This window comes from Bison bison, unplaced genomic scaffold, assembly GCF_000754665.1.
Source record: "Bison bison bison isolate TAMUID 2011002044 unplaced genomic scaffold, Bison_UMD1.0 scf7180017864470, whole genome shotgun sequence".
NCBI classification, from domain to species: Eukaryota; Metazoa; Chordata; class Mammalia; order Artiodactyla; family Bovidae; genus Bison; species Bison bison.
Genome location: NW_011495031.1, coordinates 3993621 through 4018249, shown reverse-complemented (window position 1 = coordinate 4018249; position 24629 = coordinate 3993621). Strand labels below are relative to the sequence as shown.

General features: G+C 36.6%; 1 protein-coding gene across 2 annotated transcripts in view; it reads left to right on the top strand.

Moving 5' to 3' along the window:
- CNTN1 (contactin 1) overlaps positions 1 to 24629 on the top strand; it is a 189328-nt gene that overhangs the window by 21346 nt on the left and 143353 nt on the right. For both annotated transcript variants that reach the window (XM_010860767.1, XM_010860768.1), the window contains exons 6-13: positions 5273 to 5479; positions 8036 to 8135; positions 8285 to 8466; positions 11392 to 11516; positions 12146 to 12263; positions 17023 to 17173; positions 20696 to 20823; positions 21134 to 21309. In XM_010860767.1, coding sequence (XP_010859069.1) covers positions 5273 to 5479; positions 8036 to 8135; positions 8285 to 8466; positions 11392 to 11516; positions 12146 to 12263; positions 17023 to 17173; positions 20696 to 20823; positions 21134 to 21309 — 1187 coding nt within the window. The remainder of the gene's footprint in view (positions 1 to 5272; positions 5480 to 8035; positions 8136 to 8284; positions 8467 to 11391; positions 11517 to 12145; positions 12264 to 17022; positions 17174 to 20695; positions 20824 to 21133; positions 21310 to 24629) is intronic.

Sequence of the window (24629 nt, the reverse complement as noted above, 5' to 3'; positions counted from 1 at the left end):
TAACCTGGTATAAATTTCTTTCTAAAAGAGTTTATATATAGTTTACTATAGATGTCAAACAAAAGTTAGAAGCTATTGTGGTTTTATTGGTATAGGTAAATTCTGTTCTAATGAGGTTAATTAACAACAACAACAAAAAAAAGTACAAACATCTTCAAAAAAGTTTGTGGACAGAGACAGCACTTAATTACTTCAAATATATATCAAGGAGAAATGTAAAATTATTTATCAAGCTTGGGTAAGTGGTATATTTCAAAATAATACAATGAAACTGATCAAATGCACTATAATTGGCCAAAACAAATCCCCACTGTAATATGGTACAGACTCTCTTGAGGCAAAGAAAAAAGTCCCAGACACCTATCGATAAAAGCAATGTTTTTGAAACAGTCCTGGTATTTACTCTTCCTAAAAAATAATTTTATAATAATTTATTGTTTAAGCCAGACAGCAAGGCTATGAGGAAAATAGGTGCTGACTTCTTCAGTTCAGTTCAGTCGCTCAGTCGTGTCTGACTCTTTGCGACCCTATGAATCACAGCACGCCAGGCTTCCCTGTCCATCACCAACTTCCAGAGTTCACCCAAATGGATGGAGTTCACGTCCATTGAGTCGGTGATGCCCTCCAGCCATCTCATCCTCTGTCGTCCCCTTTTCCTCCTGCCCCCTACCCCTCCCAGCATCAGAGTCTTTTCCAATGAGTTAACTCTTTGCATGAGGTGGCCAGAGTACTGGAGTTTCAGCTTTAGCATCATTCCTTCCAAAGAACACCCAGGACTGATCTCCTTTAGAATGGACTAGTTGGATCTCCTTGCAGTGGAATGCAAAAGTAGGAAGTCAAGAAACACCTGGAATAACAGGCAAATTTGGCCTTGGAATATGGAATGAAGCAAGGCAAAGGCTAATAGAATTTTGCAAAGAGAACACACTGGTCATAGCAAACACCCTCTTCCAACAACACAAGAGAAGACTCTACACGTGGACATCACCAAACAGTCAACACTGAAATCAGACTGACTATGTTCTTTGCAGCCAAAGATGGAGAAGCTCTATACAGTCAGCAAAAACAAGATCAAGAGCTGACTGTGGCTCAGATCATGAAGTCCTTATTGCCAAATTCAGACTTACATTGAAGAAAGTAGGGAAAACCACTAGACCATTCAGGTATGACCTAAATCAAATCCATTATGATTATACAGTGGAAGTGAGAAATAGATTTAAGGGTCTAGATCTGATAGATAGAGTGCCTGATGAACTATGGACAGAAGTTCGTGACAGTGTACAGGAGACAGGGATCAAGACCATCCCCATGGAAAAGAAATGCAAAAAAGCAAAATGGCTCTCTGGGGAGGCCTTACAAATAGCTGTGAAAAGAAGAGAAATGAAAAGCAAAGGAGAAAAGGAAAGATACAAGCATCTGAATGCAGAGTTCCAAAGAATAGCAAGAAGAGATAAGAAAGCCTTCCTCAGTGATCAATGCAAAGAAATAGAGGAAAACAACAGAATGGGAAAGACTTCTTCAGAGATGGTTAATTTTTACCATTTGCAGGGAGTAAGGGAAGACAGATAATCTACTGAATGCCCATGAGAACTGAGTCAGAGTTTGGCTCTTGATTACCTAAATTAAGCTTCATTCTTAAGTCTGATCAGGGCAGCTACCACACCAATTGTGGAACAGTTTTGGTAGTTCTGGGGTGGAAAAGGAAGTTAGAAGATCAGTTCTGCCTTCCTATTGCTAAATGAGAGTCCCTTGGACTGCAAGGAGATCAAACGAGTCAATCCTAAGGGAAATCAGTCCTGAATATTCATTGAAAGGACTAATGCTGAAGATGAAGCTCCAATACTTTGGCCACCGAAGAACTGACTCATTGGAAAAGACCCTGATGCTGGGAAAGATTGAAGGCAGGAGGAGAAGGGGATGACAGAGGATGAGATGGTTGGATGGCATCACTGACTCGATGGACATGAGTTTGAGTAAGCCCCAGGGGTTGGTGGTGGACAGGGAAGCCTGGCATGCTGCAGTCCATGGGGTCACAAAGAGTAAGACACAACTGATCGACTGAACTGAATTGATTGCTATACGTCCTTGGGTGAGTCAACCTAGCTAAACCTCTGTATCCTTTTTTTAAAATGACAATAGTGATCCCTAGCTTTGTTTTAGTGAGAAATGATAGCATCCAACATATTGCAATTATTCTTTTGTCCAAGTAGATGGTTTATCATTAGACAATAATCTATTAAATAAATTTATATTATTAATATTACAAGTTCCACAAGGGCAATGACCAAATTTGTCTTCTTTAGTGGCACATAGAAGATAACTCAGTAAACTGGAGGGGAGGCCCAATTTTGATCCATTGAGCAGGAAGCTCCCATGGAAAATGGGATGGGTACCCACTCCACTATTCTCACCTGGAGAACCCATGGACAGAAGAGCTTGACAGGCTACAGGCCATGGGGTCGCAAAGAGTTGGACACAACTGAGTTACTAACACTTTCACATTGAATATTTAGGAAAATACACACTGGGCCTTAAACCAGCCAGACCATTTATTCTGTAGTACAAGATTTATGTTTTTACCAACACATGGCAGTAACTTCTCTGACCTAACTTTTCTGCCTTTAAGATTCAAAGAGTAAAACATTATCCTGTTCCTCTTCTCTAATGAGTGGTACACAGAAAAATTTCTTAGAATTTAGAAAAACTGAGTAATATGGTAGTTAAAATAGCCTGACCAAAGTCATATTAATATTTAGTCTGGAATTAAAATACAGGTCTCCACATTGACATAACTATGGAGTACTCAGAATATTCTGAATTAGTTTTGTGTGTGGTATCTTGAAATATTGTATAGCTAAGAAAATTCTTCTGTAAGGAAATCTGTACTTTCCTGACTCTTTCTAATTTTTTTGGAATTTGTGTCCAGAAATCATTACAAAAATATTAATTTTCTTTTTAAGTGAGAATACAAAAATTATTTCAAAACTAGACAAACTCACATCTGTTAAAATATACTTTAAATATTATTTTGGTTTACAGTCTGTTAAAATATATGATAAATGTTATTTCTAAATACTATAAACATAGAATTATTTGTTGCCCAATTCCAAAAACCTGATTTCAGCAATTTAAGCAACCTCCAAAGTTTCTGCTTATTTTGTTTCTTCTGTGGTTTTTACCTGACCTTCTTAAATCAGCATAAGGATAATGATTAATATTAATAGAATCATTCACTTCATGGCAAATAGGTTGGGAAACAATGGAAACAGTAAAAAAGTTTATTTTCTTGAGCTCCAAATATCACTGCAGAGGGTGACTGCAGCCATGAAATTTAAAAAATTCTTGCTCCTTGGAGGAAAAGTTATGACAAACTTAGTCAGCATATTAAAAAGCAGAGACATTTCTTTGCCAACAAAGGTCCATATAGTTAAAGCTATGATTTATCCAGTAGTCATGTATGAATGTGAGAGTTGGACCATAAAGAAGGCTGAGCACTGAAGAACTGATGCTTTTGAACTGTGGTGTTGGGGATGACTTTTGAGAGTCACTTGGATAGAATGGGGATCAAACCAGTCAATCCTAAAGGAAATCAACCCTGAATATTCATTAGAAGGACTGATGCTGAAGCTGAAGCTCCAATACTTTGGCCACCTGATGCAGAGAGTCAACTCATTGGAAAAGACCCTGATGCTGGGAAAGACTGAAGGCAAGAGGAGAAGGGGACAACAGAGGATGAGTTGGTTGGATGGCATCACCGACTTAATGTGCTTGAGTTCGAGCAAGCTCTAGGAGATGTTGAAGGACAGGGAAGCCTGGCGTGCTGCAGTCTATAGGGCCACAAAGATTTGGACATGACTGAGTAACAGCAACAAGAATTATTCACAGATACAAAGGTCTAGAGAATGTGTATGCTAACAATAAGAATGCTGAGTTGGAGAAATATGGTGATTTTATTTTCTTTAAAATTTAACTTTGTATTTTCATTTTTTGAAAACAAAAAATAAACTTCTGTAATTAAAAAGTTAAGATAAATAATCTTCATTCACTTTTATGAGACTGTATATTGCTGGAGAAAATTATATAGCTAGTTTAAATGGAATCCCCTGGACTATTATTTTCAATCATACTGGACGTATATAGCATGCAATTCTTTTAGTTTTTCATATTCAGCTCTTTTTCATTCTCCATTTAGCAGCTTTACCAGTCAATCACCTTGAGTTCCATAAAACAAAATGGAATGGTGTCAGGTCATGATTATTTCATTTTTAAAATATCTTGATTTTCCACCATCTTGCATCTAAATCTTTTCTAACTTGAACTAAGAGATCTTTTTCTGAGGGTACCTTTTTTTTTATTTTAATTCCCCTGAGGGTATTTTTTCCCCCTGAGGGTATCTCCCTAGTGGCAGTTGTCTTCACATGGTTATAATGTTTTAAAGGGGATTAGGATATTGAGACTGAGAAATATGTATCACCCAGCGTTCCCTCTTACGCATTACTGCTGTGCATGATTACTGGAATGTCATCCCTCAAAACATTAAGGGGAGATCTGAATGGAAAACTGGGAAAAGAAGCAATTTAATGAGGAAATTCAACTTTTGGCCTAACCAGCCAGTATGCTTAGCCAAAGGAATTTACAACAGTTAAAAGTTACCATATGATCTGCTTCCTAATATTTAAGAAAACAAGTAAAATGCCTTTTTTCCTTTTCTGTAGTTTTTACTTTTTAATGCAGCCAGAATAGGCTGCATAAACTCATTTCTAAATCTGTCATGTATAATAGGAGAATAAAAAGATATAAAGCCACAGTACAGTTGACTTTATCTTTTAAATGCAGTAGGGAAGATGGAATTTGAAGCTATTAGACCTGGATTCAAAATCCTAATTCTACTTAGTCATGAAATTCTAAGCAAGTCATTTAAACTGAGTTGTATTTAGCCCATAATTAATTAAAAGAATATTGGTAATTCATGAATAATTGAGAAATAGATATTATTGCTTAGTATCACTTTATATTCAAACTACGGTAGCTTTTAGAAAATTTGTGCTGTTTATCTTGGCCTACTTCCAACATTTACTCTACAAAAGCCTAGATTAGATTATGTGCTAGTTTATTTCTAGAAAACAAGACTTTTCCTTTTGGAGAAGAGCTTAAAACTGAGTCAATAATATTTGGAAAGCCTAGATTAGGTTATGAACTAGCTTACTACTAGAAAACAAAATCTTTGCTTTTGGAGGGAGTTTAATACTTAGTCAACAATATTTTCTTCTAGATGATCTTAGCTACCGCTGGCTTCTAAATGAATTTCCTGTATTTATCACAATGGATAAACGAAGATTTGTGTCTCAGACAAATGGCAATCTCTACATTGCTAATGTTGAGGCATCTGACAAAGGCAACTATTCTTGCTTTGTATCCAGTCCCTCTATTACAAAGAGTGTGTTCAGCAAATTTATCCCACTCATTCCACTACCTGAACGTAAGTATATTTGTTCTCTGTTTTTGTAAGGTTGTCTACTTATGGCATACTTATAATAATGAAAAGAAATATCCAATGGGCAAACCAGCTGACTGCTTCACCAGGACAAATAGAAGACATATACTTTGAAAGTCTTGGTTTTTCCTTAGATTTTCACCTAGAGAAGATTTACATCATAAAATGTCCTAAGGTGGTTGAGTTTGAATTGGTTGCCTCCAGTTCAGTGAATGTATAGAAACCCAATTGATTTACTAGCAAAATGCCAATATATTGGTTATAAATGGGAATCACCACCATCTGTTTTTTGTTTCATGGTCAGTCCTACTTCTTAGTCAATTCATGAAAGTGAATGATTATATCAAAACAAGCTGCAGTGATTACAGAATTGGGGTGGAAGGAAAGGCAATCAGATCATTTTTTATTTTTAAGGAATTATTTACATGAAGGAAATAAGTATATAAATTGCCTTTCTATTGTAAGTAGTGTAGGGTATAACTACTGTGGTACCATCTTGAATGACAGTTAAGAGTTAACACGTTCTTAACTGGCCTTTCCCCAGGCTTCAGTTGAATGAACTTAAATCAGAATACAATATGTTTTCTTACTTCAGGTTATTTTTATCTCAGTCCTCCTGCAACACTCATATCACTGAATTCAAGCTTCTAAGGAAATACTGGTTCTGTTGTTGGCAGACTTAAATTTGGGTCTTACCTCTAAGTTTTGTATAATAATGGTGGCAAGTCTGTCATATCACAGACATTCTATTATTATTCTCAAGATAGCAGTCAAATGGTTAGTATTCAATAAACATCTTATTATCTGGCTTTTTTTTTTTACCCCTCTCAAATCTTAGGAAATACTCTCACCACTACTTCACGGAGTGAAAAGGAACCATCATGTGAAAACTTCCCTCATTTTCGTCCCTCAAAATTCAGTGCTTCTTACTTTCTTTCTCAGTGGAAAAAGTGTTTTTCCTGCTGCTCAAGCTAATTGCTGCAGCTGCTCTGATTCACATCCCATTTGTTTCATTTAAGGATGTCATTGCATCACTCTTTCTTTTCTGAGTCTTTAAACTCTCCTCCATTTGTTTCCCTCTGCATATTCTTTTGTATTCAATGCAAACAGTCTTGAGTAATCAAAACCACTTCTTATTTGCTAAATCCAAAAGACATTTTCAGATCTGATTCTGTATGAAATTTGACCCTTGTTGATCTCTTCTGCCTCTCTTGAAATCTCCTTTCTTTTCCTATTTTTTGACTATTTCTGCCTCTGCTTATTTCCCAGCTGCCTCAGTGACAACCTCTACGCAGTATCCTTCATCAGATCATCCTCATTCTCATATTTCTTTCCAATCTTTTTCTAGATAGTCTCATTCATTTATACCTTTATTTCACTAGAAGCTCTATGTGCTGACTCCAGATTCACTTCTCCAAAACTTTTCCCTAATCCTACCTACATCCTGGGCTTGACACACAGAAGCTTCTCAAGAGTGTTAAATTTGAAATATTCCAAACACATCTTTCATCTGCTCTCTAAGCCTCCTCTTCTGGTGTTCTTCATCTCATTGAATAATACTATCATATTTCTCACCGGTAACTCAGGAGAGAATTTTAATCGTCAACTCCTTTCCACTGACATCCTGAGGACAGTGAACACAGCAGTTTTCATTTAGGACATAAGCACTTGGAAAGTTTGAGGAAAATGTGGAACCCAAAGATAATGATTCAGCAGACCCAGGATGTGATCCCGGAATCTATAGTTTCAATGAGTATCCCAAGTGATTTTAATGAATTGGATTTTATTAATTTATTTATTTTTACCAATACAATATTGTAAAGTAATTAACCTCCAATTAAAATAAATAAATTTATGTTTGAATTGGATTTTTGATCTGTATCTTGGGAAAACATTGATCCAAGGGGCAGTTCTTTTGATTCTGGTTCTAAAACACAACTTGGATCTGTGTTTTCCTTTCTGCTCCCACTGTGACTCTGCCCTTGTTCAGGCCCTCACTTAGAACTCTGACTCTCTGCTATATTTTTCTTCTCCATATTCCTTCCCTTAAAACTGCCAACAAATCTACTTAAACCAAAGGTAAAATTCATATTTAGTCTTTTAACAAATCCTATTAATAGCTAACCATTGAGGAAATTAATCTCAAAATCTTTAATATCAGTTTCAAACCTTCTATATTGTAGATTCAAGTTCATCTTCAACTACATATACTTCAATATCATTTTGATTCCTAGACCTTTTATAATTGCCTGCACACTCCTGAAGTTGTGTCAAAATATGCGATTTCCTCAACTTGAACTGGTCTGGTTCAAATGTCCTCTTTGCCTGAGATTCCCTCAGCTCTTATATATTTCCAACAATCCTCCTTGGCCACCACTTTTTTAGAGCATTTACTATTGATTCGGTTTATATTTCAGGTCTTTGTGTATCTATTTGTCTTTCAAGTGTTCTACAGTATAAAGCACACACTCATGTTATGATTCTAAGCAGTGTATTTAGCCTTTCTGCTCTGCTTGCTAATTTTGGTTTTTCTTAAATTAGGAACAACAAAACCATATCCTGCTGATATTGTAGTTCAGTTCAAGGATGTATATGCATTGATGGGCCAAAACGTGACTTTAGAGTGTTTTGCACTTGGCAAGTAAGTATGCTCACAGTTTTCATTAATGTATATAGAGTTTAAATCTTATATTGTTAGGAAATAAATGTTAAAAATGTTTATCTATAAACATAGAGTAAATTGACTTTTAAGTGTTGTGGACTATTAGCTCTTGTTATCTTCTATTTAAGTCCTGTTCCTGATATCCGATGGCGAAAAGTCCTAGAACCAATGCCAAGCACAGCTGAGATCAGCACCTCTGGAGCTGTCCTCAAGATCTTCAATATTCAGCTAGAAGATGAAGGCATATATGAATGCGAGGCTGAGAACAATAGAGGAAAGGATAAACACCAGGCAAGAATTTATGTTCAAGGTAGATACATTGTTTTAATTTTCCACACATGTAATCAATATCTTATTTAAAACCATTTTCTAACTTGAAAACTTAGCATAAAATGATTAACCTTAAAAACAGTAATGTGTATTACATTGTGAAAAACAATAAAATATTTATCTTTATGTCCAACTAAGTCACAAAAACGAGTAGACAAGTTAGGAATTTATGCCACTGGTATTACAGGAACATGAATGGATCAATAGTAGTGTTCTTGATAATTTTGAGAAAATACAATTCATATGGCTTGTTGACTTTCTTCAGGCTCTTTTTTATTTGTAGAAACACCTATGCATTATGACATAGTTTAAGCCAGTGATTCACAAACTTCACCATGTTTTAAAATCATCTGGAGGGCTTATTTAAAGACACAAATTGCTGGTTCTCATACTCAAGAGTTTCTGAGTTAGAAGGTCTATTTGGGGTGTGAGAATTTGTATTTATAAAAAATTCTTAGGAGATGTTGATGCTACTTGTCCAGGAGCCACTCTTAGAGAATTATTGGTCTAAGGAAAGTTTTTCTTTGATACAACTTTTTGATACAAGTATTTAATTGAAATAAGCTTTATTTGGGGGGAGAGAATATAGTTTCTCAGTCAATGCTTAAAACTTTGCATACTGAAATCCTCCCTACAATGTTCTCCAATGTGAAATTTGCAGGTCACACCTGAATAAACATCTAAGTCTTTGATAAGGTCATTCACTGAAAGGATGAATGTACAGAGTGCGTCCTCAGAGGCAGACACAGTAGGAGCCAGGACAGTTAAATATAGGAAATATTTTGTCCTTGAGGGGTTCATACTCTAGTCATACTATATGAAAAACCTCCAAATTTATATAGTCATACACAGTCAAATAAATATATACCCCTAATGTATATAATTATAAAGAAAATTGTGAGTACAATATGGGGATTACATATGATATTGATTGATAAAGCATTTGATAAAGGGGTACCTTAGTCTCATCAAAGGATGGATGATAGGAAAAACTAGAGATGATGCCTGAGCTGAACTGGAATACCAGTAGACTAAAGGGTACTGTGGCAGTGTCAAGACGAACCCTTACCTCCTACCCCTAGACCCCAGGCCTCTGTCTATATAGGAATGAAGTAAGCATCTCCAACGACCCAGCACATGCAGCCTCATCACCACCATCTCAGAACGTCCACTAGGTTTAGGATTAATGTAACTTTCACCTTGTGCATTTCATTTGCCTTAAGAAGCCCTTGGACTCCAGGGCCGTCTTATGGGCTACACTTTCATACCCACATGGCTTTGCACCTTTCCTACTCAGACTCTATATTCTTTTCATTCCTAACTTCTGACGTCCTTATACTAAGCCTCTAGAACACATAGTCCATCATTATCAGAATCCCCTATATCCGTAACTTTGCACATTCCCTTTATTTATTTATTGCCTGTTTATTTATTTATTTTATTCACATTCCCTTTAGTCTTTGCTGTAACTGACACTGTTTCTACTGCAGACCACGCAAGCAGTGGCTGAATTTTCTTTCACAACCCTCATCCCCAGGTGTGACTTGTACACTTGTCCTCCTTGCTCTTTATTGCCATTGCTAGACTATCTTTCTTTTCCTTTAATCATCTAGTTTATAATCTTATGTCAGGTTACCTTCCCAACCCATTGTTCTAAGATTTTCATTATTAACAACTATCACCACTACAAGTCTTTTCATGACTTCATTCTTGGTGACATAAAATCATGTGGACTATAATAATTTTTCTAATGGTCTTGTGTCTCACTTCCTTTGAACTCCTCTCTTCCAATGATCTTGTTCTACAATCTTGCTCAGCAATCCACTCCTAAGGCTGAGGGTTCAGACCTTATTGTTACCAAAAGTGCAATCCCTTTACAATCTCAAGTTTAGGTGTTTAAACTCTGATCACCACCTTTCAAGCTTCAATACCCAGATTCCTACAATCCTTTTAATCTACCAGCAACTATAATCAGTTAGTCTTACTCTGTTTTAACTTCCTCTCACTTTCCCTAACTTGGCCATCTCTTTCCTAAACCTGGGTTCAATCATTATCATTTCCCTGCACACCAACTTAGCTCACTCATCTCTCTCCACTTTGTCTTGCTACTTTGGCAAAGAGTAATACTGGAAAACTCTGGCTCTCTGCCTTAGTGTCAGAACCAAGGAACTTGAATATGACTTGAAATGAGCACTACCAAATTGATTAGCCTATGTCTAGTTAAACATCACTGCATCACTAACTTTAAATAGGCCCTTAATGTTGCTTGGCAACTGGACTATTTTTCTCCAGATTTACTCACTCTCTCATTTTATGACCATATCACACCTTCACGGTTTCCATTAAACCCACAGTAATTCCTTCTTCGACTTTCCTCTTAGCTAATAACTTGGCTTCCTATTTTACAGAGAAAATGGTAGTAATTAAATTAGAACTCTCACAAACTTCTGTTCTGCTCTACTAACACTTGCGTCTCCACCCTTATCTCTTTTTACTCTAGAGTCAGCTATTCTCTGAGGACAACACCTCCACTTGTGCACTGGACTCTATCCCTCTTACACAATAAATTGAAACATAATTCTTTCAAACCTTAAATATCAGTTTGAAAGATTTATAAGAAACAGATCAGTTATTTTAGTGTTATTTATGAATCAGCTTTCCAACAAAACATGCTTCACAAATAGAAAAACAATTATAAGTTGAATTAGAATTACCTTGTCTCTAATAGTGTAAAGTTTACCTACAGACCTATATACAACTTCAATGATTCTATCATTGATTCTAAGACTCAGAGAGTATCTGATGTATTCTCCAGAAGAAAGTCAAAACTATAATATTTGTCTTCTTGAGTTGATGATGAATGCTGAGACTTGCATTTGCATTTACAATGTTCTTTACTTTTTAGCATTTCCTGAGTGGGTGGAACACATCAATGACACAGAAGTGGATATAGGCAGTGATCTCTACTGGCCTTGTGTGGCCACGGGGAAGCCCATTCCTACCATCCGATGGCTGAAGAATGGATATTCGGTATGTGTGTTCAAGCGCTTTGCAGTTCTTGAGCCTATGTTCAGGTAACATTTCCTATAATCCCGGGAAAAACTAGTGGCATGTAGGCCCTGAAATATAAAAGTTTCCTTAAAAAAAAAAAAAGTGAACATAAAGTGTCTTTTTTCAGCTTAAACAGTTTTCTATAATCTTATGTCTACCTTCTCTTTCTCTCTCCTTATTGTCTCCTTTGTTCCACTTCCCCCTTCTTCCTTTGCATCCATCTCCACTACCTGATATTGTCCTCTTTTTCTTACCACTGTTTCCCTGACCCCACAGAGACAGAGGTAAGAGTGAAGGTCCTACCTTTAGCCCTGGGGACAAGTAGCAGCAGTGGGGTCCTTCTCTACCTTCCCACTGTAATCTCTCAGCTGGGCCGAGAGGGAAAAAGGTGGACTCTCTGCTCTGTAGGATGAATAGAACAAGAGCCACTGGGCATGGTAAGTGGGTTTTACTTCCCCATACCATGAAAACCCCACTCCACTCGACTTAATTAACAGTGGGGGAAAAATAATGTACTTAAAATGGAAGACAACCAAGCCCAAACCCAAATGAAAGCATTTCTGTTAAAGTTTTTCAAGGAGACGTGTTTTACTTTGTGTTCTTTCCAGTACCATAGAGGGGAACTGAGGCTGTATGACGTGACCTTTGAAAACGCTGGCATGTACCAGTGCATAGCTGAAAACACACATGGAGCAATTTACGCAAATGCCGAGTTGAAGATCCTGGGTCAGTATCACTTTCTGTTTCTGTCAACAATCAGCAAGAAAGCAACACATTAAAAAGTATCTTGGGTTATCTAGATTATACTTAATTTCATATTACTTTCTTGAATTAACAGTTTCTTGAATTAGAAATTAAGCATTTCTAAAATGTGGTTTGTATTAGAATGGTATTATTTTCCTTTCATTGAAGAATAGTAAATAAATTGGAAGCAATGTAGAGTATAAAGGTTTTTAAAATGTTTTTAATGGTAAAGCAAACTTTACACATGTCAATTTTTACAAGTCTTGCTTTCCCCTATGTCTGGGCAACTAAACACTGCCAGAACATCACATAGTACAGCTGCTCCCTCAGTGCCTGTGAGGCAGCCTCGGAGAGTCTTTGGCACTCAGTAGCTTTATCAGTCCCTGGGTTTCATATCCTACAATTGCTGTTTAAAACCTTCAGCACATTCCTCAGTCCCTTTACCCCACACTGAGTTTCTTCTTCGTGAAAAGTGAAAATCATGGTGATAAAATGTTTCAACTTCCTATCCCTCATTCAAAACTATCTGAATCTTTACTACACTTATCCTTTAGATACTCTTTATCCAGAGGATGATGTATACCTCCTCTCGTCCAAAAATAATCCCTTTACCTCTGTACTCAAAACACATCCCTTCTCTTTGTGTGTGTATGTGTGTGTGTGAGTGTGTAAATCTGTATGTGCATATCTCTCAAGATGCCTCTCTTTCTGGGCATGTTTTCCTCTTGAATTCTCCTCTCATTTGTGTTTAGTGACTCAATGCTGATACTTCCTATACTATTTCTTCTTGATCACTTCATTTTCTCCTTTTCATCCCTTCCTTTGCTCAGCTGAAAATCTTGCTGTCTTCCAGAGTTCCATTCCTCTGGCTGCATTCCATTTTCTTTCTCATTCTTTCACATATTCTATAATATTATTCCTGAATTATTATTATTTTGAAATTAAAATTATCCTGGATGATATCTTCTTCTCCCATTAACTATCAATGACCCCTTAAAGTATATCTCTGGGTCAGAGTTTTATCCTCAGCTTCTATCTCAGTATGAAAAACTTCTTAGTAGAAATGGTCATCTGGGTAAATTCATAGATATCCAAAACTTAGCATGTCTGAAATTAAAGTCATTATTTCTTATTCATCCACACCTTTTCCTCTTGAAATGTTTACTGTTCTAAAAAATGAAACTGTAAAGTTTAAAAATAAAATAAAATTAAAAAAAAAAGAAACAAGGTAGTAAAAAAAATAAATAAATAAATAAAAAATGAAACAATCCATTACATCCTTCTCCCCTATTACATCTATTGAATTTCTCATTTTTACCCTATAAATCTTTCTGAGTTTTTTTACATTCTTATTTTCATTACAATTACCTTAAATAACACCTTACTATATCATGCCTTTTTCATACTACTTGAAGTGGCTATCATTGAGTTTAGTTATATTTCAAGTAATTAATCCAGATGGGCAGGCTTCCTCTTCTGGATATGATTACTGAAAAGATAAAGCAATAACTCCGGAGAAGGCAATGGCACCCCACTCCAGTACTCTTGCCTGGAAAATCCCATGGACGGAGGAGACTGGCAGGCTGCAGTCCATGAGGTCTCTAAGAGTCGGACACAACTGAGCGACTTCACTTTCAGTTTTCACTTTCATGCATTAGAGAAGGAAATGGCAACCCACTCCAGTGTTCCTGCCTGGAGAATCCCAGGGATGGGGGAGCCTGGTGGGCTGCCATCTGTGGGGTCGCACAGAGTCAGACAGGACTAAAGCGACTTAGCAGCAGCAGCAGCAGCAGCAGCAGCAAAGCAATAACTCAGTGCAGCCTATTTGATTTTTGCTACACCAAAGGTTAGTTCTTTAAAACAGTTGTACCACTACAAATTGAGTGACACTAAAAGAATGTGAAAGGCAGTGAAATAATAATAAGAAAGTATTAAATAAAACTATCTTTTAAAAGAGTTGAGGCCTTCTTAATTTTAACTTTCCCTGATTCTTCTTAAATTTTAAGGATCATATTCCATTTCTTCCCCTTAAAGTCAAAATTCATTGCTAATATCTTCAATCTAGCTTCTTTGGGTATCAAGCAGATGTTTAGGCTTAGGCTTCATACTGTATCACTTTGGTGAAAAGTACAAAGAAATCATTTGACTTTTAGAGAAGATATGAGGTGAGTTTCAATTATTTCCCAAATGTAAACTCTTTTGTTTTCTGTTGTAATTTCTTCTTTTTAAAAAAATCAGTTTATCATTTTTTTAATCAGAGGATAATTACTTTACAATACTATGATGGTTTTTGCAACACATAAACATAAATTGGCATACGTGTGTACCCTCCATCCTGAGCCCCTCTCCAACCTCGCTCTCTATCCTATCCCTCTGGGTTTTCCCAGAGCACCAGCTTTGGGTGACCATAATTGTTATACATTATAAAATGATAAGAAAATACAACAGTTCAGATTGTAAGATCTCTTTGTCTTCAAGCCAAAAACCTTCCAATCATTGAATGTCTATTAATGTAGTAATTAAGCAAACTGAGCATTTTGAGATTGAGATAAATTCCTGGGCATCTTTATATTTGTTTCAATATATTTTTTTGTTTATTGCCTGTAGAAATGGTGTTTCTCGTTCTTCTTTCTTGAGTTATTTACTTAACTTTTATTTATCTACGAAAGGATTATTGAGTACTTTTGCTGTACCATATATTAGTCTATAATAAGCTCAATAAAGAGCAAAGAGAATATACATACATACCTATGTATATATATATGTGTGTGTGTATACACATATATATGAACATAGTCTAGATTCTGTCACTAGAAATTCAAATATTACATAAGCATGAAGTCATTCTAATGACTGGACAAAAGCAACTATTTTATTAAAAGTAAACTGATTCAAGAAAAATTCTCATTTTATAGATTAATTTAGGCTTTTTAAATATAATTCTATTACATTTTCTCTCATTTTACAAACAATATGTTACCCATAATATTTATTGAACCTAGACAGAGTACCCGGAGAAGGCAATGGCACCCCACTCCAGTACTCTTGCCTGGAAAATTCCATGGATGGAGGAGCCTGGTAGGCTGCAGTCCGTGGGGTCGCTAAGAGTCAAACATGACTGAGCGACTTCACTTTCACTTTTTGCTTTCATGCATCGGAAAAGGAAATGGCAACCCATTCCAGTGTTCTTGCCTGGAGGATCCCAGGGATGGTGGAGCCTGATGGGCTGCCATCTATGGGGTTACACAGAGTCGGACATGACTGAAGCGACTTAGCAGCAGCAGCAGACAGAGTACCACATGCTGTGTTAGGTATACAACACAAGTTGGTTGTTTACTTATATATTTATTGCCAATTATAAAACACAAACTAGAAGAACAATGGAATAACCTAAATCTTTTCCATAAGAAATGTGTTCCTCAGAGTACGTTCCTCACTTCCTAGAAGTGCTGAATTTCAGGTTCACCCCAGACCTACTGAGATCTCAACAGCAGTTTTACTGAGATCCTCTGATGGTTCTGATGCTCAGATAAAATTTGAGAATCATGGAACTAGATGATGAAGCACCAAGACCTGGATAAAGATATACTTAGACTCAGAAAAAGCTGTAGAAAGGACAGTTACAGATCACTGGAATATGTGGAAATAGAAGGAATTCCCCCAGAGTCTGGGGGAAGATGAAGAGATTGAGAAATGAGCTAGATGTGGAGACACTAAAGAAAGTGATATATCATTAAGTAAGTGATTTTAGGATCTAACCTGTTTTCATAATTATTGTTCTTTACTTTTAGATAAGGAGATATATCATGTATTCCTCAGTTAATTGAAAACATCATTCCCATAGCTGTTTGTAGGTTGGTCTTAAATGCAGGGGTTTCTGTTTATTAAGGCATCTCATAGTGTCTGCAATATAGTTGGTGCTCAATAAATGTTTGTATAATGAAGGAGGAGTCTTACAGTTTACTGAAAAGAGCATGCTTGTGAATCAGATGGAACTAGATTCAAATCTAACTCCCATCTGATAACCCTCTGCCTGTTGCACCTTTGGCAGGTTACATAATCTTAATAGATATTAGTTTTCTCACTTGTAAACAAGAGACTGTTCAAAGTGTGTTTAAAGAATACTAATTCTAAATATGTGTCAGCATTAATAATGGTGGTCCATTTCCTCCAGCCCTTCACTTAACTTCCCTTGTGAAATTGAGTCAAGAAAATTGAATTAGATGTTACCTTAAAAATTATAGAGCATTTGACTGCAACTACAATTTTTAATAATCCAGTTATCACCAAGAATTGCATATTTAAAATGGGCAAGATTTGATAAATAAAATATACCTTAGTGAAGTTATTAAAGCAAAGGAAAACTACCAGTGTTATGTATGGAATGTCTGTTGGTCATAGTGGATAATATTTGGTGAGATTAATCCTCTCTGGCTTCCCAAGTGGCTCAGTGGTAAAGAATCCACCTGCCAATGCAGGAGACCCAGGTTTGATCCCTGGGTTGGGAAGATCCCCTGAAGAAGGAAATGGCAACCCACTCCAGTATTCTTGCCTGGGAAACCCCATGGATAGAGAATCCCAGTGGGCTACAGTCCATGGGGTCACAAAAATCAGACACAATGACCAACAGCAACAGTCCTTTCTATTGATTATTAATCAAAAGGAAATAAAAAGTACTATAGTATAGAAGAATTTTTTTCTTTTTAGTAAAAAAAGAAAATAACTAGTTCTTTCTTTTTAGCTTTGGCTCCAACTTTTGAAATGAATCCTATGAAGAAAAAGATACTGGCTGCTAAAGGAGGACGGGTTATAATTGAATGCAAACCCAAAGCTGCACCCAAACCAACATTTTTATGGAGTAAAGGCACAGAGCGGCTTGTCAATAGCAGCAGGTTAGTCCAGAATGCAGTTCAGTATTCGGAAAAGCTTACTTTGTAAAGAACCTGTTTTCACATTCATAATGTAAATATTTTTGTTCTAACTTTTTTCCACAGATGATATCACAGTTCTAAGGTAAACCAAAATACTTACCCATCACTGTCCCTATCTATTATAAACATTTAAACATCTACAATTTATAAGGATATTTTAAAAGTGAGGCCCAGAGATTTGTGATAAATTGCCCAAGGCTTCAAAGTAATTAACAATGAGAAATAGAACAGAATCTAATTTGTACCTAACAAGCACATCTATAGCCATTCATATTTGATTTAATTTTATGTGATTAGTCTATTACACATTTCAGTAGGGAAATAAAAGGTGATTTCAAAGTACAAGTCACCTCTTCCCATCTTCCAAAGTGAACAGGAACTTCTAATCTTCCTAACTACCTATCAGTATTTTAGAGGGTTTGGGATAAAACAAAGCATATAGCTTGCATAGATTATTTGCATAAAAGCCAAACTGAATGGTTTTTATAAGTTTCCCAGAAGAAGTTATGATTATATTGAGTACTAAAGTACGGGGAGAAGCAAGTCACGTTGGGAAATAAGAGAAGTGGGATATGAAGGTTGAGGAGCAAGAAATATCTCATTCAGGGGAGTGTAGTATGTGCAAAGGCCCTAAGGCAGAGGGCAGAGGACATATAAAGATTGTAAAAACTAAAATCAGTGTGGCTGTCTTTAGAGGAAAATGAAGAGTGTTAAGGGATGACACATAGTAAGCCAGATGATCAGCAATGTTTTTTGTGCTGAGGGACTTGGCTTCATCTACGAGTAATGGAAATCTGTCTAGAGGCTTAAATGAGGGAGGGGAAAAGTAGCCTTTGCTTTAAAAAATATTCTGGCAAAATGTAAAATATAAATCTTCTTATAATAATCCAATAAAGAATGTAAGATGGATGCTATCATCTCTATTTTTATATATCTAAAGCCTGGAAGGAGAAGGCAATGGCACCCCACTCCAATACTCTTGCCTGGAAAATCCCATGGACAGAGGAGCCTGGTGGGCTGCAGTCCATGGGGTCGAGAAGAGTCAGACATGACTGAGCGACTTCACTTTCACGCATTGGAGAAGGAAATGGCAACCCACTCCAGTGTTCTTGCCTGGAGAATCCCAGGGATGGTGGAGCCTGATGGGCTGCCGTCTATGGGGTCGCACAAAGTCGGACACGACTGAAGCGACTTAGCAGCAGCAGCAGCAAAGCCTGGAAAGGTTTAAGTAACCTTCTGAAAATATCTCAAATGATCTCTAAGCTAGAACTTTGAACTTGTGCCATGTTGATATGACATGAACATATTTCTCTTGTTAGGATAATCGCAGATATGACTGTGTATATGACAGAAATGGAGTGGGAAGGGGTAGGCAGGGACAGCAGCTGTTTCCCAGAACACATTAACTTTTATAGTTAATATGTTTGACTAAGAGTTATTAAGACTTTAACAAAATAATACCTGAAGAATTAGTGTTAAAGGAAAAGTCAACTTGTGCAATATAGCATTGAAACTTTAGCAGTCAGACGAAGAATGATACAGACCGTAATCTAAAGGTAGTTCCGTTCTCAGGTGTTCACTACTACAACAGCCTGGGGCATGGCGTTCCCTATTGGCTGCACCGTTAGCTCTCTCTCCTTAATGAAGAAAATCTTGCTCTGATTCCTATGAGGATTCATGTCATAGGCCTCTGCAACCATGGATTTCTCAGAACCATGCTCATGGATTATACTGAGATAATTTTGGCAACAAGTGACTAATTTATTAAAGACCATGTGGTTCCTGGCTTCTGCGACTGTTTATCTATATCATATTTTCTGAAAATAAGACATATATTTCACTTGTATATGAAATCTAAAATACGACACGAATGAACTTACTTACAAAACAGAAACAGACTCACAGGCACAGAGAAGAGACTTGTTGCCAAGGAGGAGGCGGTTGGAGGAGGGATGGGTTGGGAGTTTGGGATTAGTAGATGCAAACTCTTATATACAGACTGGATAAACAATAAGGTCCTACTGTAAAGCACAGAATAGTCAATATCCTGTAATAAACCATAATGGAAAACAATTTTAAAGCTTTATAAAATAATGTAAAAATCCAGGGTCAGATAATCCAATAATGACTCTAAGTGCAAACATTATATAATAAAGTTATATAATAATAACCAAAGTATTAATATATGTAATATAAATCATGTATGATATATCATAATATATGTGATATTAATATCATATGAATTAGATGTAAAAGTTATAAGAAATGAGTTTTTGGTCTCCTGGCTCTAAGGAAGAGGCAGACAGGCAGAGGGAACAGATTTAAGTTCTATTAGTATGAAAGATTTAGTTTACATTCATAGAAGACTTTCCTAAGTAGTAATTTATATAGAAGCTTTCACCAAGGGATGTTTTACAATATCTTTGTTTGAAAGTTTCTAAAAATAAAATATGTTTGTATTTCTCTGTAACTGTGGAAATAACAGTCTGTTCTAACTTTCAAGTCTGAAGTTCTGAGGTCACTTTCCTGGAAGATCTGGACTCATATGTTTCAGGCTTGTGACTTGTCTAAGTCTATCTCACAGTGGTTTAAAAATCATTTACAGTGGTGTGTAAACAGCCACTGCTTCAGTCAGACTCCATGTAGTTCATATATTCAAAATCAGCTTATTTGAGTGCCTCTTCATTGTTCCATGTCTCCCTCCTTAAGGAGTTTCTGGAAAATAGTATTTTTTGTTTTGTTTTTTCCTAATGAATATATACGTTAATCGATATGTTAACTAGTTGGACACAGGGCTAAAAACAAAACAGATAAAAATTACTGACATCTAATGCAAAGATCAATAAATAAGTAAAACTGAAGTACTTTTCTGATGAAATATGCATTAGGAAGAAAAATTCTGGGAACAAGGATAGCATGAGGAATGCCGGGACAGTAGCAGAGCATGTGTGCCTGTGTGCATGTCGTAATATCTGGAGTTATCAGGCAAAGCTTTCCTGAAGGTGCCACTGGGGAAAACCCTGAAGAATGTAGGAAATGAACTGTGAAATTGTACTGGGCCTGAAAGGACAGTCTGAGGACTGTGGCCCTTACTACGAATAAGGTGGAAAAGTCACTGGAGGGTCCTGAGCTGTGGAGTGACATCAGTGAGCCAGAGAGTGATATGATATTAGTTATATGACATATATCTTCATGTCTGGCTGACATGTGGGAATGGAGACTGTGGAGAGACAAGGATGGCAGCAGGAAGATAGGATTACTGTGATAGTCCAAGAAAAAGAAGATTGCTTCCCAAAACAATTTGATGTTGGAAAGAATGTTCTAAACAAAGGCAGAATGTTTCATCTTTTAAAAGTCTCTGTCAAGCAATTTATATAAAATGTTAATGATACAAAGATGTTAGTGTTTTTAATCTAGTACATAGAATAATGGCATATTTCATTAAATTAATTTTGTGAAGTATGTATTTTTTTCATTTCATAGAATACTCATTTGGGAAGATGGTAGCTTAGAAATCAATAACATTACAAGGAGTGATGGAGGTGTCTATACATGCTTTGTGGAAAATAATAAAGGGAAGGCTAATAGCACTGGGACTCTTGTTATCACAGGTAAGAAAACATTTGATTAATTTTACATTTTTTTTTAAAGTTTAACAATGCTTAGTTTCTAATGTGCCATAAGACATGTGATTCTGTACCAAGCTTATGAGACAACTCATGTATTGATGCTTCCACTTCAAAAGCCTTCTGGGCAAATCTCTTGCTTGATGAAACTGTCCCTGGAATTTGATTAGTAGACATCTTACTCCTTTGCCCAGGGAATTCAATTATATTGATTTTTATTTTGTAATATACCAGATAATATGGTGTCTCCTAATATTTTGAAATGTGCTTTACTCCTCTATTTAAAAATATTTAGATCCCACACGAATTATATTGGCCCCGATTAACGCTGATATCACTGTTGGAGAAAATGCCACCATGCAGTGTGCCGCTTCCTTTGATCCTGCCCTGGATCTGACATTTGTTTGGTCCTTCAATGGTTATGTGATCGACTTTAACAAAGAGAACATTCATTACCAGCGGAATTTTATGGTATGTGTTTTATTTATGGCATGTCCTTATTTTCATCTTATTAACATTCTGATAATGCCCATGTGTCTGCATTGGAATTTTTATTACTAAATCATATACTTGAGACCGAAAAACAGGCAATATTTTTTTCATGGGCCTCCTTAAATTAATTGTAGTATTAAACCTTTCTAAAAATGATTAGCCCTGAGGATTTTGGTAGTGAGCCACTAGGGAAGCCCAACAATACTGGAGTGGGTAGCCTATCCCTTCTTCAGTAGATCTTCCTGACCCAGGAATCGAATCATGGTCTCCTGCATTGCAGGTTACCAGCTGACTACTAGGAACGCCCTCATTATGCCCATTTTCTCTTTATTGTAATACAATTTTATGTTAATGTGCACTCTACCTCATTATATCTATACTTCAGGTTCTAAGTGACTTCATTTCAAATGAAGTAAGAGAACAGAACTTATCCTTTGCTATAATGATGATTTTAGGTCATTTATTTTTTTTTTTTCGTTGAGGGTAAGAAATAGACAAAATATATACATGGAAAGCTCAACATTTAGAAAACTAAGATCATGGCATCTGGTCCCATCAATTCATGGGAAATAGATGGGGAAACAGTGGAAACAGTGTCAGACTTTATTTTAGGGGCTCCAAAATCACTGCAGATGGTGATTGCAGCCATGAAATTAAAAGATGTTTACTCCTTGGAAGAAAAGCTATGACCAACCTAGACAGCATATTAAAAAGCAGAGATATCACTTTGCCAACAAAGGTCCATCTAGTTAAGGCTATGGTTTTTCCATGAGTCATGTATGGTTGTAAGAGTTGGACTTTTAGAAAGCTGAGCACCAAAGAATTGATAAATTTAAACTGTGGTGTTGGAGAAGACTTTTGAGAGTCCCGTGGCCTGCAAGGAGATCCAACCAGTCCATCCTAAAGGAGATCAGTCCTGAGTGTTCATTGGAAGGACCGATGTTGAAGCTGAAACTCCAATACTTTGGCCACTTGATGCAAAGAGCTGACTCATTTGAAAATACCCTGATGCTGGAAAAGATTGAAGGCGGGAGAAGAAGGGGACGACAGAGGATGAGATGGCTGGATGGCATCACCAACTTGATGGACATGAGTTTGAGTAAACTCCGGGAGTTGGTGATAGACAGGGAGGCCTGGCGTGCTGTGATTCATGGGGTCGCAAAGAGTCGGACACAACTGAGCGCCTGAACTGACTGATACATGGAAAGGTTTGGAGAAGTAGTTCATGTGATTTTTAAAGGTCTAAATGGCTGTATTTTAAGAATAGGAAGCATGGTGATGTCACTGTATAGAAATAAAGAAAACAGAGGAAAAGGAGGAGGGGGTAATGCAGGAATAACAACTTCTGTAGGAACACCCTTGGTTGCACTGATGCGTGAAGTCGCTCAGCCGTTTCCGACTCTTTGCGACCCCGTGGACTGTAGCCCCCCCGGCTCCTCCGTCCAAGGGATTCTCCAGGCTAGAATACTGGAGTGGGTTGCCATTTCCTTCTCCATTGCACTGATAAGGCTCCTTAAATTATGATGAATTTAAAGTGCAAATTGATCACTGCTCCTGTCAGTCTGTTCTCTAGAAAAGCAATCGTTTAAGAGCCTAAAGATCTATCTAGACCATATGCTTAGTTAAGAAACTAAGTTACTTCTTTTAGAAGTCAATTATAATAAGTTTGAATTAACTCAGTATAGTATTTAAGATTTTTCAAGTCCTATGAAATCTGAAGTTTGATACATGTGAAGTGAAGTGAAGTGAACTCGCTCAGACATGTCTGACTCTTTGTGACCCCGTGGACTATAGCCCACCAGGCTCCTCTGTCCATGGGATTCTCCAGGCAAGAATACTGGAGTGGGTTGCCATTTCCTTCTCCAGAGGATCTTCCCAACCCAGGGATCGAACTCAAGTCTGCCGCATGGCAGGCAGATGCTTTATCGTCTGAGCCACCAGGGAATCATAATATTATACTTTCAGATTGTCTGCTGCTGCTGCTGCTAAGTCACTTCAGTCGTGTCCAATTCTGTGCAACTCCATAGATGGCAGCTCAACAAGCTCCTCTGTCCACAGGATTCTCTAGGCAAGAATACTGGAGTGGGTTGCCATTTCCTTCTACATTCAAATTGTCTAAATATCCTTAAAAAATTCATCTAGAACATCACACTTTAAAAAGCCAAAACAAGCATTCAGTCAGGTTGAGACTGATTTTAACGGGCTGAAAAGACTTATTTTTAATTCTTTATTAGATAGATGCATAAAACAATTATCAACACAGTATCAATATTTATGCCTTCCATATGTCCGCTGTAATTCCAGTTTCTTTCTTTTTAATCTAACAGATCTAGGTACAACTGCGCATATACAGAGAATCTACTGTCTTTCAGTTTCTGAACCAAATTTACACTTTAAAACTAAACAACTGGGAATTTATGGAAGACAATTTTAACAGAACATATGATACTTTTTCCTTATGTGCCTATTTTGATGTGCTTAATCATAATCATGACCAACATTAGTAAATTTGGTACCATTGTCTTTGATAATTTCTTCACATTATGTTTTGTTTTGCAAGAAAAGCCAATACCACTCAGTTTTCATTCATTTGAAGAAAAAAAAAAAGTAAACAAAATAGAGGTTTGTTTGTTTGTTTTTAAAGTAGACTTTTGAATTTTAGTTCCTTGGTATTATACACTGAATAATGTCTAAAATGCAGCAAGTATAATTTATATAAGTACTTACTTTTAGCTGCAGTGGAGTCTATAAAAATAAATTGGCAGTTATAAATTGCTCAAATAAAGCTGAAACTTCAAATGCCGAGCCTCTATTTTCTTTAAAATGATAGTTTATTTTTGTTGATTGATTCAAATAAACATTTCAAAAGAAAGAAATTAAAGGAGGAAGGAAGAAAGGAAGGAAGGGAGAGAAGGAGAGAGGAAGGAAAAAAGACAAAGAGAGAGAAGTTGGGGGAGGGGAGAGGAAAAAAAGAAAAAAGAAGCTCATGAAGAAATAACTGAAATCCTAATTAAGAAATTAATATTAAATTGGCTGATAATGATGTAAAAATTGGCTTAAAGCTCAACATTCAGAAAACTAAGATCATGGAATCTGGTCCCATCACTTCATGGCAAATAGATGGAGAAACAGTAGAAACAGTGGCAAACTTTATTCTTGGGGGGCTCCAAAATCATTGCAGATGGTGATTGCAGCCATGAAATTAAAAGATGTTTACTCCTTGGAAGAAAAGCTATGACCAACCTAGACAGCATATTAAAAAGCAGAGATACCACTTTGCCAACAAAGGTCCATCTAGT